General features: G+C 40.3%; 1 protein-coding gene across 1 annotated transcript in view; it reads right to left on the bottom strand.

The window, feature by feature from the left end:
• Positions 1–88: 88 nt before the first annotated feature.
• GORASP2 (golgi reassembly stacking protein 2) overlaps positions 89–17988 on the bottom strand; it is a 29967-nt gene continuing 12067 nt past the window's right edge. The window contains exons 2-10 of the mRNA XM_047772853.1: positions 15887–15967; positions 14709–14912; positions 14141–14227; positions 13271–13401; positions 10057–10189; positions 8641–8764; positions 4198–4284; positions 2855–2962; positions 89–1237 (exon numbers count right to left, since the gene is read on the bottom strand). Of these exons, the coding sequence (XP_047628809.1) occupies positions 897–1237; positions 2855–2962; positions 4198–4284; positions 8641–8764; positions 10057–10189; positions 13271–13401; positions 14141–14227; positions 14709–14912; positions 15887–15967 (1296 nt within the window). The 3' untranslated portion in view covers positions 89–896. The remainder of the gene's footprint in view (positions 1238–2854; positions 2963–4197; positions 4285–8640; positions 8765–10056; positions 10190–13270; positions 13402–14140; positions 14228–14708; positions 14913–15886; positions 15968–17988) is intronic.

The raw sequence follows: 17988 nt of genomic DNA, 5'->3' as shown, positions 1-17988 counted from the left end.
AAATCACATTAACACAGTGTGACATATCAGAGAGTAACCAGTGCACACATGGCAGTCAGGAGTTGTAATTTAAACATACCACAAGAAGAAAAGCAAAATTACTGCAATTTATTGCTGTGTTTATGCTTTCCCAGTACAGCTGTAATATTATGAGTAGCTACAAAGTGCCACCTTCTGGTTTAAAACTGTGCAACATCTCCTTTATTTCTTCTCTTTCTAAATGGCCGTTTTATGGTGGACGTATAAAGCAACAACAGCAGCAGTTACAAAATGTTGTCTGAGTAATTCTGAGAGCTCAAAACAAAGATTTGTGTACAGGCTGAATAAAAAGATGTTCAATTAATAGTGCACATCATGTAACTTTAACAAACATCTTTAGTTGGAATTTTTGTGTAAACCTTAATAGAGACCCAAGTAAACCAGCTCAACCATCTTTTCCTTTCACGGTTTAGTGAGGTGGTCTGCATTCTTGCAAACAATTTACAAAATACAAGAAACGTTGAGTGTGGGTATTGGGCATAAAATATTTCATTTTCTTACAGAAGGAGCAGCAGGAGGACAGGGAGCCTAGTGGGTACCCCGTCACCACCTTTCCCAAAGATGTACACCCCCAAGAATGGCAGTGGAAACCTGGCAGCAAGCCACCCTTCCAATTCTTTTTGGTTGTTTTAAAATACAAGCACTTTCTGACCTTTCTCTCCCCGGCCCGTGAGCCCCACGTGGACCGGCAGGATACAAGCCCCACATCCTCTTGCTTAGTTTTCCCCTTAGAGTTATTTACAGGACGCCTACAGATACGGTACAAACTAGTATGAAATTAAGGATAGTTTGCATCTCCAGACTCGCTTCCGTGGTTAAATAAGCACACCACGCCAATTCCGAAGGCCGGTCCACAGCTACGGTGACTCAGAGGCATTTGCGTCTGTACCCGCAGAGGCAGGCTTCTCGCTGGCTGGGGCGGACTCGCTGGCTCTGTCCTCAGCAGTGGCGGGGGCCTTGGCAGTTGGGGGCGTCACAGCCACAGTGAGCGAGGAGGCAGCGTCTGCCCTTACAGAGGTCGGGATGGGGTCGGAGGGTGGGCTGCTGGCAGGCGGGAGGGAGGACAGCAGCTCCCCTGAGCCTGCTGCGGAAGAGACCTCTGGAACCAAAGGGAAGGACGGGAGGAACTCGGTCGGCAAGGGGAGAGGTGCGATGCCAGGTAAGTTTCGGGGAGGCAGGGAAGAAAGAGGTGGCAAACCTAGGACAAAAACAGCAGAGGTCACTCATCCTCCCCGCACCAGAAGAGCAGCGGTCGTCATCGTCCTCACATGAATTATTTTAACGTGCATCTCGTTAAGGAAGCCGAAGCAGAGTGACAACATGAACCACAACCTCTGCTCTTCCTCAGCTGGAGGCTGGGACTGAGTTAAATATTCCACAGCAGGACCAGCTCAGGGAAGAAATGATTCTCCCAGCCGGGGACGGCAGGAGCCCACAAAGCAAATGATGCAGCCACATGGAGTTTGGGCAGGAGGATTCTGCTCCCAGGCAAACTGCAGGCTGCCTTTATGCTGTCCTCTGGACAGGCTACGGGAAGAGGAGACACTGGCCAGGCCGCCTGTGAAGGTTTCCAAAGTGAGGGGCCTATGGGGCAGCAGCCCCCGCATTAGCCTCACCAGAAGCACCCAGCCTTTGTCATGCCCTGTGATTGACATAACTATTTATACTATACTTGGCGGATTTATTGTAATAATTTCAAAATGCAGAATGAAGGCAAAGAGCATTACTTCTTTAAGAAACCAAAGGAAAGGCAGGTTGTACAACAGATTCAGGGCAAGCTGTGGCCTGGCGAAACCCTCAGGGATCTGAGTCTGTCTGTTAATTTGGGGAAAGGGCAGAACCAGAAGCCAAGCATACAGGGCACAAAAGAAAAGACAATGGAAGTGCCAAGACAGTGGACACTAGCTTGAACTTATTGGCTTCATTTGTTCTGTAAACTATTGTACTGAAAAGCGAATGGGTTAAACGAGGATGGGTGATAAATATACACAGATGCTGAGTGTTACAACAGGGGCAGTTAGGACCTAAGCAGAAATGTAACGATGTACAACGTACACCCTGGTGTAACAGGACCGCTCACTGACATCACCGACGGGCCCAGGTACTGAGACGAGCAATTAAAAGGCAGCCCCGACAGGACATGTGGCCATCTCAGAGCTAAAGGGACTCTGGGTAACCATTAACCACAAGAGCAGACGTGCGGGGCATTTTGCTGCTTCGTGTTCATCAGTGCATAAAATCTGAGTGTAAACACTCCCATTATGTGCTGACTCAACTATCTGCAGCTAAATCTCTCATAGTTTTTATCATAAAAGATAACTGTTAATAATGGAGAATATTTATCAAATAAGCCCAACCAGCTGAGCAAGGGTGACAGCTTTTGGGGCTGGGCCTGGGCCACGCGAAGCAGGCACCTCTATGACCTGGAGGGCAGCTCCTCCAAACCCGAGGAGAGTCATGGGGGGTTCATTCACCTCCACAGGGTGTACGGTTCACCTCCCATCTGATCAGCTCCAGCTCATCCAGGCCACGGGTCTCTACCTCTACAACTGGCCTTGCCGGTGCCTAAGCTGTCAGGGTGCAGGAGAGGAGGAAGGGGGAGGAGAGGCAGCCAGGCAAGAAGCCTCACAAAGACATTCCTCTTCCTCTTCTTTTTCAAGTTTTTTAAATAGAATAGATTAAGTTTTGTTGGAAGCAGCTGAAATTTGTTAAACTGATCTGCCCTTTCCAGGAAAAAACTGAAATAGAGGACTGCCTTTTCTGGATACAGCTTTTTATTAGACTGAGTCCTAGGAGGGCAAGGTGGGCAACATACCCGGGTTCACGAGCTCCGGTAAGCCGACACCTGGCACGATGGGTGCGGGGAGGTTGAGATTGGGGAGGGTGGGGAGGTTAGGTAGTCCTGCTGGCAAAGGTATCAGACCTGAAGAAAATGCAGAGAAGAGAAAGCATTCAATCTTTCTGCACTGAAAAAAATACTACCCACCTCACAGTAAGAACACCCCCGGTCCATTTACTGTGTGGGAGTTTTGTATCCTAACAGTAACAAGACCTTACCCAAGGGAAGGGTCTTCCATACCTAAGTGATGAGATGGTAAAGGAGGTAAGGGTTAAAACAAATGAATACTTCTAAATCCAAGAGCAAGAATGATGCTGGCCTCAGTGTCTTGGAGAAAGGACTGATTTATCTCGGCAAGTACGGAGCGGAATTTTTTTTGATGGCTGAGGTTTACAGTTTCTCAGGCAAATTTTTCCCCTCCTTTTGAAATAATTTCAGACTTCCAGCTGCTAATTTATATAAAGAATCCCTATATATACCTTTCATTCAAATTCCCTAAATGTTAACATTTACCACACCTGCTTTACCATTCTGTATGTGTGCACACATTTGGTCCATGGCTTAATATGTCTGTGTAATGACATTTTTATCCGTACAATTAAAGGCTCTCACAAAGCAGATGTATCTGAGACTGAAATAATATGTGACCACTATCTGCTGGATAAAGGGACTTGGTCTTCACTGGGAACAGTGAGCGATATCACACCTAACGTTAGAGCTACTGAAGACTCGAGCAAGGAGTGCACTCCTCTGGGACACAGTGTTATTGGGCTGAAGGACCGCACCTTCACACCCTCCTTATTCCTGCCTCAGGCTGCTCTGCAGGGGAGGGGAGGTAGTCGGCTGCAGTTATGGAGCCCCAAGGCTCAGCAGCAACCCAGCTAGTGACAAGGAGCTCATTGCCACTTGCTTACATTTATCACAAAGTTATAGCAGAGATAAAAATAAAAAACATAAAAAGTCATGACACAGGTATACATTTTTTTGTTTTTTAAGATGCAAAATATCAGTAATGCCATTCTTCTTCTTCTTTCTGTCTTTTTAGGGCTGCACCTGCGGCATATGGAGGTTCCCAGACCAGGGATCAAATTGGAGCTGTAGCTGCTGGCCTACATCACAGCCATTGCAACACAGGATCTGAGCCGCGTCTTTGACCTACACCACAGCTCATGGCAATGACAGATCTTGAACCCACTGAGCAGGGCCAGGAATTGAACCCGTGTCCTCATGGATACTAGTTGGGTTCATTCACCACTGAGCCACAACAGGAACTCCAGTAATGCCATTCTTACATACATCTCTAGTCTGCTGCTGCTTACCTGGTAATGTAGTAGCTGGGTTCATTGGTGGCACAGAAGTGAGGGACTGGTTTACTTGTGGTGGCAATAATGGTACTGTTGGTACACCTAAAATAAAAGCACAACCTTTAAAAAAATTTCAGTTGATAAAGAATGAGCAGCCCATTGAGGAGGGTCTTCGGTTGGTGGGATGCAGTCAGTCTGGGTCTCTAGCTGCATATTCTCCCTCCCACCCCCACCTTAACAAAGACTGTTAGCCAAGCCTGGGCCAAGAGAGCAGGAGGCTCTTCGAGCCCACCCCAGCTAAGCTCATGAACAAGAGTTTTACATCTGACTTAAGCAGGACTGGATCAGAAAACTGTTTGGGGAATTCCTGTCGTGGCGCAGTGGTTAACGAATCCGACTAGGAACCATGAGGTTGTGGGTTCGATCCCTGCCCTTGCTCAGTGGGTTAATGATCCGGCGTTGCCGCGAGCTGTGGTGTAGGTCGTAGACACGGCTCGGATCCCGTGTTGCTGTGGCTCTGGTGTAGGCTGGCAGCTACAACTCCAATTAGACCCCTAGCCTGGGAACCTCCATATGCCGAGGGAGCGGCCCAAGAAATGGCAAAAAGACAAAAAAAAAAAAAAGAAAAAAAGAAAACTGTTTGGGAACTTCAGAAATGGGACACAAGGAGTCTAGTCAGTCTCTTCTAGGCTCCTGCCCTAAAAGGCCAGGTAAACCTGGGGCTGCTGAGGAGGGGGGTAGGTTTGGGAGGGAGGGGCATGCACTCTGTGAAATGCTGAATGCTGGTCTGGGAAAGGGAGAATGAAGCCGAAGGTCTGAAAGAGACAGAAGCGCATGGGGACCTCCAGAGAGGGCAAGAATGACCTGGCTTCCTGAATCTCCATCTCCTTTTGACCTGTGTTCTGTGCCCCACTTTTGAAGTTTAGTACATTCCCATTTTGAGGGATGTCATCAGTTTGAAGAGATTGTGTTTTTTACATTCAAGTAACTTTTAGGATACCACCTGATAAAGATTACCGATTGTCTACCACCTACTTGTGTGAGAGGCTTTGCTGATGTTTAAACAACAGTAATATTGCACATGGGTTCCAGATCTTACAGAGGTCTGCTTAAATATGGTAGTAGGGACACATTGTGCCTCAAAGTATGAAGCAACCATTTTCAGATAGTGTATTTATTTAGTCATGTATTTACTTATTTACAGAAATTGGAGGCATGCAAAAGTTCAAGAGGATTCTTTGTTTATCAGATTCTCAAATGGGCTGGATAGTTGGTTAGTGCGTTCAGCTTTTCAAGTTTTAGGGGGCAGCTACTGTATGTCAGATATTGTTCCAGACACTGAGGAACTTTACAGCATAAAGAAAATAGAAATCACTACCTTCAGGAAATTTAAAGTCTGATAAGGGGCAGGAAAAGGGAGATAGCTATTAAACAAGTAAAACAGCACATAAAATGGTGAGTTCTTTACGGAAAAAATCAAGAAAAGAAGACAGGAAGTGAGAGGAGGTAGGTGGACCAAAAAGGTCACATGATTAATGCCATTTCAAAGTGATGTATTCATGTTTTAAAAATTTCTCAATCCAGGAGCTCCTGTCGTGGCTCGGCGGGTTAAAAACCCAACTAGTATCCACGAGGACGTGGGTTTGATCCCTGGCCTCACTCAAAGGGTTGAGTAGATGTTGCTTGGATCCCACGTTGCTGTGGCTGTGGCGTAGGCCGGCAGCTGCACCTCTGATTCAATCCCTAGCCCAGGAACTTCCATATGAGGCAGGTACGGCCCTAAGAAAAAGAAAAAATTCCAAAATTTTCAAATCCAGAGTTTTCTCAAACAAACCCAAACCACATACTTTTATGTTTCTAGTTATTACTACTTTGTAGCAATATAACTAAAAGCAAAGACGGAAAAATACATGCCTAACAAAAAGTGGTTTCTCACATGTTATGAAACTAGAACATTTGAGTATATTTTAATTGATTTACTCAAAATGAAAATGTTGACTTCTTTCAGTCTCTTTTGAGCAACTACTGCTTTATTTACGTCTCTGTCTTTTAATATTCAAGAAGCCATTTCTCTACAGTGTAATAAGCCCAGGATCTCAGTGCATGTGCTTCTAAGACAGCACAAGTATAACTGTAATGTAATGAGGGAAGAATTAAAATGTCTCTAAAAAGAAACCTGAACTTAGAAAGAGATGCCAGCTATCTCCTAAAGCTGGAAGAACTCTCATGTGGCACTGGGATACACACTCTAAAGCCAGGTGAGAATTATTCAGATACAGACGGGCTTGCTACTTGGGAAGTACCCCAACCTGCCTTTACTAAGTCTAATCAGGAATAAACCAAGGGGCCACTTCTTACATCTCATGGGATGTAAGAAAAAACTTAATATCATAAAAAGGACTCAAACACTGCTTGAATGAAATAAACTTTAAAATCTCTTCCAACTGTATCTATGACTCGATACTGATGACAATATTTAACTTCATCTAGGAAATACTGTAAAACTGGATTGTGGTGGTGACTGCACAGCTTCATAAATTTACTAAAAATCATTGAGTTTTATACTTGTGCTGAGTTAATTTTATGACATGCAAATTATACCTCAATAAATCTGGAAAAAACACCAGCAAAAAGTAGGGAGTGGGAGGTTTGTCACCATATTGATAACTGGTGAAGCTGGGTGGTGGGGGGTTACACAAACAACTATCTGTACTTATTAATATTTATCCACCTTTTTTTTTCCTTTTAGGGCCACACCTGTGGCATATGGAAGTTCCCAGGCTAGGGGTCGAATCAGAAGGGCACCTGCAGGCCTACACCATAGCCACAGTAACACGGGATCTGAGCTGCATCTGTGGCAATGCTAGATTCCCCAACCCGCTGAGACAGGCCAGGGATTGAACTTGCATCGTCAGGGACACTATGTTGGGTTCTTTACCTGCCGAGCCATAATGAGAACTCCTAATATTCATCTGCTTTTGAGTATGTTTAAAATTTTTAATTATAAAAAATAAAAAATTTAGGAGTCCCTTTGTGGTGCAATGGGTTAAGGTTCTAGCATTGCCAGTGCAGCAGCTCAGCAACTTCTACATGCTGTGGGCACAGCCAAAAAATTTTTTTAAATTTCATCTGGAAAAATATATCTTTGGGAAATAGAACAAAGACTCTGAAGAGATCCAGTATTTGAACTTAGGGGACAAACTCAAGGAATCATACTGCTGACCTTAACTGCATCTGGATGGGCTTTTTTAAATGCATTCCAGAACAAAGTGGAGTATGATCAAATCTGGCATTTAAATAATAAAAAGAGTTCAAGAATAAAAGGTTATTTCTAAACCATGTCAGTATTTCACCCACTTACTTAACATTAATTGAGTATATAATAAACTTCGGTACTATGAAGAAAGAAAACCAGCAAACGGGATTGAAAAAAAAAAGGAAAAAATAAACTACCAACATACTATGTTAAGAACTATATTATGTGACTAAGCAGTTACAATTTCTAGGTATTTAACCAAGAAAAATAAAAACATACATCCATGCAAAAACTTGTATACAAATGTTCATAGCAGCACCATTCATAACAGCCAAAAAGTAGAAACCACCCAAATGTCCCTCAACTGATGAATGGATAAACAAAAAACAGCATATCCATACAATGGAACATTATTTAGCTAAAAAAAAGCATAAACTATTATTATATGCCATGACATGAAATGAACCTGGAAAACGTTATTCTAAGTGAAAGAAGCCATAGAAGGGCACAGAAGACCACACATATAATATAAAATGTCTAGATTGGAAAGAGAAAATAGATTAATAATTGCCTAAGCCTGGGGGTTGGGGTAAAATAGGGAGTGACTGGGTTCAGGGTTTTTTTGGGGGTAACGAAATGTTTTAAACTGACTGAGGTGATGACCACAAAACTGCAAATATGCTAAAAAACAAAAACAAAAAAACCGCACTAAATTGTATACTTTAAATGAGTGAATTGGATGCTATGTGACTTACATCTCAATAGAGCTGTTGCAAAAAACTAGAACCAAAAAGCACTGTATCCAGTAGAACAAGGAATACAGAACAAAAGGAGAGAGGTACCTGTCCCCTGACCAAGACTGAGCCCCTAGAAAAGGAATGGTAGCCTGCTCACTCTGTATCCCCAGTGTCTACTACCTGTGGGACACGTACACATTTGGTGGGTAAACAGAGCAACAGGATTTGAAGGTAAAGTCCTGACTCTATCCCATGAGAAGACCAAAGTCTAAAATTCACCAAGAAGAGGTTTAAATGTGCATGCTGATTTAGTATCAGCTTTCACAGACAGGGCCTGTCAATGCAGAGCATGTTTACAGTTTTCAAAGAACACTGGCATTATTTTTAAAAATTCTACAGCTTGGACAAAAAAGAATATCATGTAGAACAAAGTAAAATGAAAACAGAATCTATTTTTCTGCATACCTGTACTGAGAACATTACTGACGGCTGGTGGAGTTGAGCTAATAGAAAGTCCAGACAGACCCTGTTCAATTTCTGTAGTTCCAGGTGGTGACAAAGATGGGGGATTAACTGAAGATAGCTGGACCTTCCAAAAAAAGAAAAGAAAAAAGAAAATTAATCAAATTTACTTAAAAGAATATATATAAATACTGGCTCTCACCAGTCCTATAGGTACTTTTGATCATGTACTAACTATTAAAAGTTTTCTCCTGGACTTCAGCTTTTAGACACTCCTTCCTAATTCTGATGTGTCAAGGACCATGCACTGTAAACATCTCCCCATCCTCTCATTTCTAGTCTCTTGACACATGGCATCTAGCCTATTATACACACTACTCTAGCTACTTTGACATCAGGAGGAGATCTAGTCTCTCCTCCTTCCTAGCCATCCAAAAATGATTTTACTCACCCTTAAAGCACCACTGCTTTCCTCTTCTCCAAATTCTCGGCCAGTTTTTAAACTTTCATGCTCATGGAAGAAGTCATCTCAAGTCTCAATACAATGATAGATTCCTTATAAGTTTCTTAAGATGTCTAACCTCATGAGTCCATCTTATCTTTTCTCATCAGTGAATGAATGAATGTGGCAGCCAGATCTCCACCTTTGGGGGTGGAGGTCGGGGTGGGAGTGGGAAAGACTCTCCAGACGGATGAGTGGGTGAATGATTTCATCTCTGAATCCTCCAACTTCTGCCAGCTTCATTCAGTGCCCTTTGGCACATTCCGACACAACTTGTATTCTGGCCCTTCTTCCTCGCTGCCATTTCACCCTCTGGTCTTCTCAGATGGCCCTTAGGGCTTCATCTGGGGCAGAGAGCACTGACTGGGGCAGCAGATATGGTAGCAGGGACATATATTACACTGGCTCAGGCCGAGAGCCAGGGTAGGGTTGGGGAAGGTCACACTTCTCCACAGTTCCTCACCACTTCCTCTAGAACTGGGGACAGCCAAACATATAACATAAAATGGCAGTGACAGTAGCCATTTCTTTATAGCTGCACCATTTTCTTTTTGAACATTTTGTTTTTATTTAGTCATGCAGACAAAAGTGAACTGTTCTGTAAGGCCAGCATAGGAAACATTTAGAAAGCCTATAAGCCTGTGTAAATATGCCTTATTCCTTAAAAAGCGTCACTTTGATCCTGTAAATTTTTTTTTTCTTTAGTCAATGCTCACGGGGTTAAATTACCCTCTCTCTGATGATCCCCAAATCTGTTTCTCTAGCCTTGCTCCCTTTCCTGAAATCCAAAACTTCAAATTCAACATGTCAATATTTAACTCATCACCTGCCCTATTTCAATCAGTGCTACCACCACACACATCAACTCATTTGGGTGGAAGCTTTACGATATATAATCAGGTAGAAAGTTATCTTACCTCCGTAAATCCATCTTTAAGAGGAGTAATAGGTGTACCAGTCATTTGTCCTGGAAGAGAAATTTTCTTTCCTTCTTCAAATGGGCGTGTAGGTATTCGATGCAAATAACCATATCCAATGCCACATCCTAGGCTATGAAAATATTTTTTCCTTAAAGTTCTTGTTATCAATTACAGCTTGCATTTCTTTGAGGTTTTGAAATAGAAAAACAAATCTCCATTCGTTTAAATACTGTCATCTTATCACAAGTCTCCTCTGACCACTCTTTTTGAGATTGCACCCTTTGCATCCAACCCACCAACAATAACCTTACACCCCTGTATTTTTCTTCAAGTATTTATCACCATCCAACACATGGCATATTTATTTATTTATTTTATTGTCTCTCCCAATAAAATGTTAAGGTCCTGAGGGGAGACACCTTTCCCCTGCCAAGGTATCTATTATTTCCACAGGTGAAGCTGGGAGAGCAGGCAGTGGCCAACTCTGATTTAGTAACAATGCCCCAGGAGTTCCCGCTATGGCTCAGTGTAGTACTCATGAAGATACAGGTTCAATCCCTGGCCTCGCTCAGTGGGTAAAAGATCTGGCATTGCTGTGGCTGTGGCGTAGGCTGGCAGCTGCAGCTCCAATTTGACCCCTAACCCGGGAACTTTCATATGCCACAGGTGTGGCCCCAGAAAGAAAAAACAAACCCCCAAACCAAAAAAAACACCTTCCCCTCCAAAACCCAAAACAGTGCTTCATAGTACAAGGTAACTGGTTCCTTTTTTTCTCACTTTTCCTCTTTTCTACCATCAAACTGCAGTTCCTACTGAACTGGATCTCAGATTCAGAGGAAGAAAGTAAGATTAAATAATTTATACTAATCAATAAAAGCCTTTCAGAGGTAGCTGCATTTTAAAACGAAGTGCTTATTAATAAACAAACAAACAAAACAAAACAAAAAAAAACCCCAAAAACCTGACGTGGTGGTAGAAAAAGCACTTCAAGCAACAGTGAGACCCTCTACAAACTTAGACCAAGAATGAAGCTAAGAAAAATGTGCTATAGTGAATGCAATGTGATCAGTCTCTGAGACAGGAATGAAAATTAGAGGCACACATATGCCAAAGGGGGTAGATCCAGGAAAATGGTCTGTTATGAGCCTATCTAAAGTAGTGGCTGATCAATGGTACTAAACCATGTCAATAGGAAAAATGTCTTCCACAGAAAAGAAGTAACTGCTAAAGTCTAGAAAAGAAAGGCTCCACGAACATAGTGAGCATAACTAAAAATTAAAGAACTAGTAATGTTCTTTGCTGTTGGACTTCACCATCTAGATTCTCTTCCTCAGACTGATTTCATGCTCACCAAGCACTCCTGTGGTAGTAATCAGATCTAAGTATTCTTCTAACGGGAAAGGGGGTATTTTTCCACTGTTAACTGAAAATTTGCCATTCTGATGAATACAGAAGCTTTTTTACAAATTTAGTTTACGACACAGTCCCTCTGAAATGAATCAATTTTGAATACCTTGAGAAGATCATACTTCTGTAAGTTTACAAATCTGGACAATGATAACTTGATCAAGTATGGTCCCCCAACAGTCTAGATTCTCTCTCATTTTCTCAGAGTGCAACAAGTTAGCATTCTGGTGGCAACTATATTCAGCTGCAGAATCTCAGGTAGTGTGGGTAAAGGTACTGTAAGCAAACACAGGCTTTCTCTGTCTGTATCAACTAGGTCGTCTTTTTTCCCAGCAGGTGCTAGAACTTTTACAAGCCATCTGAAGAAGTTTCTAAACCCTAGGCTTTCCTATAATCATGGCTTATGGTCAACAATTCCTCAAATTAAAAAAACTTGTTAGAACTTTCAAAATAATAAAAAACATGTACAATTTAAACAATAGTCAGCATCATCAAAAAATTTACAAATAATAAATGCTGCAGATGGTGTGGAGAAAAAGGAACCCTCCTACACTGTTTGGTGGGAATGTAAATCGGTATAGTCACTCTGGAGAACTGTATGGAGGTTTCTTAAAAAACTAAAAATAGAGTTACGATCTGCATTCCTACTCCTGGGTATATATTCAGAGAAAACTATAATTCGAAACGGTACATGCACCCCAATGTTCACTGCAGCACTATTTACAATATCCAAGACACAGAAACAACCTAAATGTCCAATGACAGATGAATGGATAAAGACATGGCATATACAAATAATGGAATATTAGCCATAAAAAAAATGAAACATTGCCATTTGTAGCAACATTGATGGACCTAAAGATTGTCATATTAAGTAAAGTCAGACAGACAAAGACAAATATCACGTATCACTTATAAGTGGAATCTTAAAAAAAAAGGATACAAATTAACATATACAAAACAGAAAGAGACTCCTAGAAGTAGAAAACAAAGTTAGGTTACAGTAAGGGAAGGGGAGGTTGGGTGGATAAATTAGGAGTTTGGGATTAACATATTCACACTACTATATATAAAACAGCGAACAAGGACTTACTATATATATAGCACATGGAACTATACTCAATACTTTATAATAATCCATAAGGGAAAATAATCTGAAAAAGAACTATATCTATATCTATCTATATATATGTAACTGAATCACTGTGTCATACATCTGAAACTAACACAACACTGTAAATCAACTACACTTCAATAAAATAAAAAATAAGAAATGATAGTCAGAAGGTCTAAAGATGTAATGTCAAGTCAGCATGCTTTACTTTGGTTTGGCTTTTTTAAGTTTGGGAACTGACTTGATAAATAGATGATTTTATAAAATCTGCTTATCTGCTTGGCTTGACCCTCTTTCTGAACTGCTTTGTATTACTGTTATCATTACAATTTTGTCCGACTTTTGGTTGAAATCAGCCTGTCCATTGTTGAAAGCCAACAGTTTCCACAAAGTGCTAAGAAATTTCCCCAGCAGCTAGAGAAAGCGTCGCTGTATTGTCTCACTACTGAGGAGGGAATTGGGAAAATAAAACCGAAAACCATTTTATTAAAAAAGAGAAAAGGACTGAAGTATGTATACCATGCTCACTAAATATGTGCTTTAAAAAAATGAATTACTGGATTCAGTATTCTAAGTTAGCTCTTTATTTTCTCAAGAGAAGTCTTATAATAAACCAGTAACTTGTTTCAAAATAAAAACAATGTTTACATTAAGTAGTCATAATTTAAGTCTAAAAAAAAATGACCTTACCTGCCTTCTCCACCCCATGCAGAATTTGGTGTAATAATCACTTCTCGACAGTTATCAGTGTCGGTATTATACACATAAAGTTTCAATGGTTTTGCTTCATGTGTTTCAATAAGGCTGAACAGATCTTCAGACTGCAAAGGCATCACAGGAGAAAAATGTTTTTATGTTACTGAACTTTAGAACAGTAGGCCTCAAACCCGGCTAATATCAGAATCACCTAGAAAACCTGAAACAAACCCCAACCCCCCAAAAACCTAGATGCTGGGCCTTGCCCCTAGATATAAAAATCATTTCTTAAACCCATTACTCCAAACAAGGGTTAATTCAATATATTACTCATCTGCACAACACAAGGCCTTATGTTCAGTTCCATAAGACCTAGTCAGCAATTTTAATAAAAGTCTTTTACATCTAAATTCTACATGTTCTATTTGTGTTAATATTAAGACCTGGGTATCTGGGCACTTATTTTTTCTCTCATTTGTGATTTAGCAACACATACTTCCACCAGCTAACCGACAAGGAAAAGGATCCAACTAGTATAGCTAAGCCAATTTTGTTACCTTAGAAAGGAGAAGAGAAAATCAAATCAATAATCAAAATTGAGGATCTGATTTAATTTTAGGGTACAAAAACTTTCCACATGCCATACACAAAATCTGTGCAACCACCATAAAGGACATGTTTTTCCTCACAGCTATGCCTAAGTAAGACACCTCCCAGATGCTCTGTTGAACACCCTGGACCATAAGCTATCTCGATCAGCAAAGGCCTAAATTTCAACTCTAAACGTTAAGTGTGCAAATACACTTCTGAACTTTAATGAGAAAATGTTAAGTAATTTTTAGTATTAATACACAAACTAATTACCTCATTCATGACTGTATCTGCTCCAATGATATAATCACTGTGAGGTCTAAGACCCGCCAGTGCTGCAGGAGAATTAGATTCCACTTCCTAGGATGACACAAAAACAATGTGGCCCCCCCCATTAATGAATATAAAATAATCTTCCAAATTATATAGTTCACTGTCCTTAACTATATATAGTGAGTTAAGACCCCCTATATTTCTAACTGTTGTGTAAGAGACAATGTCAGATGATATATTTCATATCTCCCAAGCATGAAAAAAATCACCTAATATTTAATAAACATTTAAAATACTTCTGTAGCTATTGGCTTTAACATTATCTTCTTCTAATGGATAAATCATTGGAAAAATAGTTCTTCATCATCCTATTTGCTTCTTTTCCTCAAACTATTTTTTTTATTATCCATATTTTAAAAGCAATGATTTCTGACTTTCAAAAACTAAAAATAGCCTAATAATAGCTCTACAATCTCACACTGGGAGACAATCACTGTTAAAACACCTTTCTACACTGCTTCTTGCATGTTCTTATTATACTGCTTAATAGTTCTCAGTTGATACCTACCAACACATGCCAAACGTTTTCATTTGCCCCATCAAAGCTGCAGAAACGAATGCTCACTCCCAACAAGCCCTGGCCACCCCACATGTTACTTGGTGTGACTGAGGTCTCTCGCAGCTCCAGTGTTTTACTACTGTAGATAAGCATTTTTACAGGCTTTTCAACATTTGCTTTCAGTAGATCCTTAAGAGTGTCATTGTCTTTATTCTGTAAACACAAAGAAATTTTTCTTAATAAACGCAAATCTAATGTTAATTATTTTAGTTTTAGCATTCTATGGCCCAATTGGAGTAATATTAATAACTAACATAAAGAAAACATTCAACAGGCAGAGGTTTCATTAACATTCAAATATTCTGCAAAGTAAAAGAATGTCAAGAAATTAAGAACTTAGGTTAGTGTAACCAAGCAGGACCCTATGGATCCTTCCCAGGACAGACCCCTCCCGCATACCCTCTGTTGTAGCCCCTCTCTGAGGTACCCAGATAACAGTATCTAATGCATATTTCCTGAGTTTTACAGATGCTAAAACCCACCACAAAATGGAAGAAATTAACTATTTGATGATCCAGAGCAGGTAGCCTAAGGCGTTGATCACCATCAACCCACCATCAACCAGAGACTTGTGCATAAGCTGATCACAAAGCCTGGGACACCTCTCCCTCACTCTCCTTTAAAAATGCTATGCCCGTAGGTCCCGTCGAGGCGCAGTGGAAACGAATCCGACTAGGAACCATGAGGTTGTGGGTTTGATCCTTGGCCTTGCTCAGTGGGTTAAGGATCTGGTGTTGCCGTGAGTTGTGGTGTAGGTCACAGATGCAGCTCGGATCTAGTTTTGCTGTGGCTGTGGCATAGGCCGGCCAGCAGCTACAACTCTGATTTGACCCCTAGCCTGGGAACCTCCATATGCCGCTGGCAGTGTGGCCCTGAAAAGCAAAAAAAAAAATAAATAAATAAAATAAAGGTCTCCAGTGATTTTCTTCCCCTAAGATAATTACTGGAGTGTGTGGTGTAATGTTTTATATTTAACATTCTCATGTTTACTAATACACAGTTATTTTTACAAATTAGTATCATACTCTATATGTTTGTAATGAATGAACATCTCAGATAATTTGAAAAATTCCATTTTCAAAAGATTACAGAATACCATAGGCAAAACTACAAAAAGTTGAACTTACTAATCTTGAACCATTAATAGAAACAATAAAATCAAAGAATGGCTCCAGTCCAGCTCTATGTCCTGGGGAATTTTCTTGTACCTGTAAAGACAAAAATGCCAAAAATGAAAAATGCAAAGATTACAAAATTGAAAGCTAAAATTGAATACCTATCACTTTTCAGTTGAAACAGATTAATTTAATTGATAAGGGAATACAGGTACTCACCAGTTGTCTCATTTCTTTTCATCAGTTAATGCCCTTGTAGCCCCCTAAATTCTGCCCCTTCCTTAAATTCATCTTGTATATGAGGTTCTTCCTCTATAGTTCTATTTCATACCACTTTCCACTTTTGGGGGTGTGGGGGACAACCCTCCCAGCATTTAACACATGACATAGCAGAGAGTTAATCATTACTACTGAACGACAAATTCAAATTAATTTATTTTACTTGCTCTATAACTACTGCTAGCAAAGCACCATTCAGTTACAAAACTAATGTAGGAACACTGCTGCTGATGTCAAGACATTTATGATCTGCTGAGCAATAGGCAAGACAAAGTGTAGACAGAAGACACACAGACCCCTAGGAACTGTAATATAAGACCAAACAGGTTAAAGGCTAAAATGGAGGTACAAAGTTCTAAGGAGAAGGTTAAATCTGAATTGTGCTTTAAGAGGGGTTAAGAACTTTGAAAGGTGAAGATGGATAAGGGGATGAGGAAGGTCATCTGAAAGTTGAAGAAATAATATGAGTAAAAGCCCAGAAGGAGCTTAAAAAATAAGGATCACAATTTAGTACAGCTAGACAACAGGTGGCATGGGGCAGAAATAAATTATATGCAACATTCCGTATGAATCAGCAGTTTTCAGGGTGTAACGATCCAGGGGTTATATGTTTCTGCGTTTCTCCACGACCCAAATAAAGTGTTAAGACCATGGATTCTGCACAACTCTTTTATTTTACAGGTGAAGAAAACATTTCATGACTTGCCTATGGCCTCATAGCTGGCTAGTGGTAGAGGTGAAACTCAGAAGTCTATCTTATAATCGGTCCAGTAAGAAGGCTGGAAAGAAAGGATGGCACTAGTTACAGAAAACTCCACATGGAAGACTAAGATTACTTAGCTTCTCAACAACTCAAATGTTTGGCACTCCAAATTTGAAATGGATCAAAATAAATTATTAAATTTTCTAAATTTGCAGTAATACAACTATTAGCAGATAGTAATGGTAGTAATATAACAAAAGAGCAAAAATTTAATACAAGCCATTTTGCACTTTCTCTAAAACATTTTCATATTGTCTAAAGAAAATTTTATTTTGCTTGATGTTATTAAATCCTGTCAAAATTATGCTGTGAAAACAGAGTTTGCACTGATATTTGCAGGCTGATTTTCTATAATAGTCCTAACAGATCTAATAGTCAATTCTGAGGCTATGTAAATAACAGGTCCCACATTCACCCATATATAAATCTGTAGCTATTCACACAATAACATCATTTTAATGCTTTCAAAATGGAACCTAAATTGTTTCTACAATATGTCCCTCTAATACCAGACCTCTTGGATTAATGAGACTTTATTTTGGATTAATGATATATTCCTTATTGTTTGGATTAATGTTACCTTTTATTCATTTAAAGCCAAATTATACTATCATTATTTCTAAATAAGTAAAACTAAATTTTCATTTGCCACAGTAAGAAATAGGAAGTTGTTCATTATAAAGATGGCTCAATATTTAACTTACTAAAACTATTTCATCTGGCTTTTTTTGGGTTCTTTTTAGGGCCGCACCTGTGGCATATCGACGTTTCCAGGCTAGGGTTGGAACTGAAGCCGTAGCCAATGGCCTATGCCACAACCACAGCAATGCTGGATCTGAGCCGCATCTCATGGCAATGTCAGATCCTTAACCTACTGAGCGGGGCCAGGGATTGAACCTGCATCCTCACGGATACTAGTAGGGCTCTTAAACTGCTGAGCCACAGTGAGAATTCCTGTTTGACTGTGCTTTATGTAAAATTTCCTACAGATGCGGAACTAAATCATTTTTGTAAGTTGAATAAGTATCAAAAACACTTATTATTTAAAGGCGTTGGTGCTAATAAAAACAAT

The sequence above is a fragment of the Phacochoerus africanus genome, chromosome 3, assembly GCF_016906955.1.
Source record: "Phacochoerus africanus isolate WHEZ1 chromosome 3, ROS_Pafr_v1, whole genome shotgun sequence".
Lineage (NCBI taxonomy): Eukaryota > Metazoa > Chordata > Mammalia > Artiodactyla > Suidae > Phacochoerus > Phacochoerus africanus.
The sequence above is the reverse complement of the archived record's forward strand: the minus strand, read 5'-3'. Positions and strand labels throughout refer to the sequence as shown.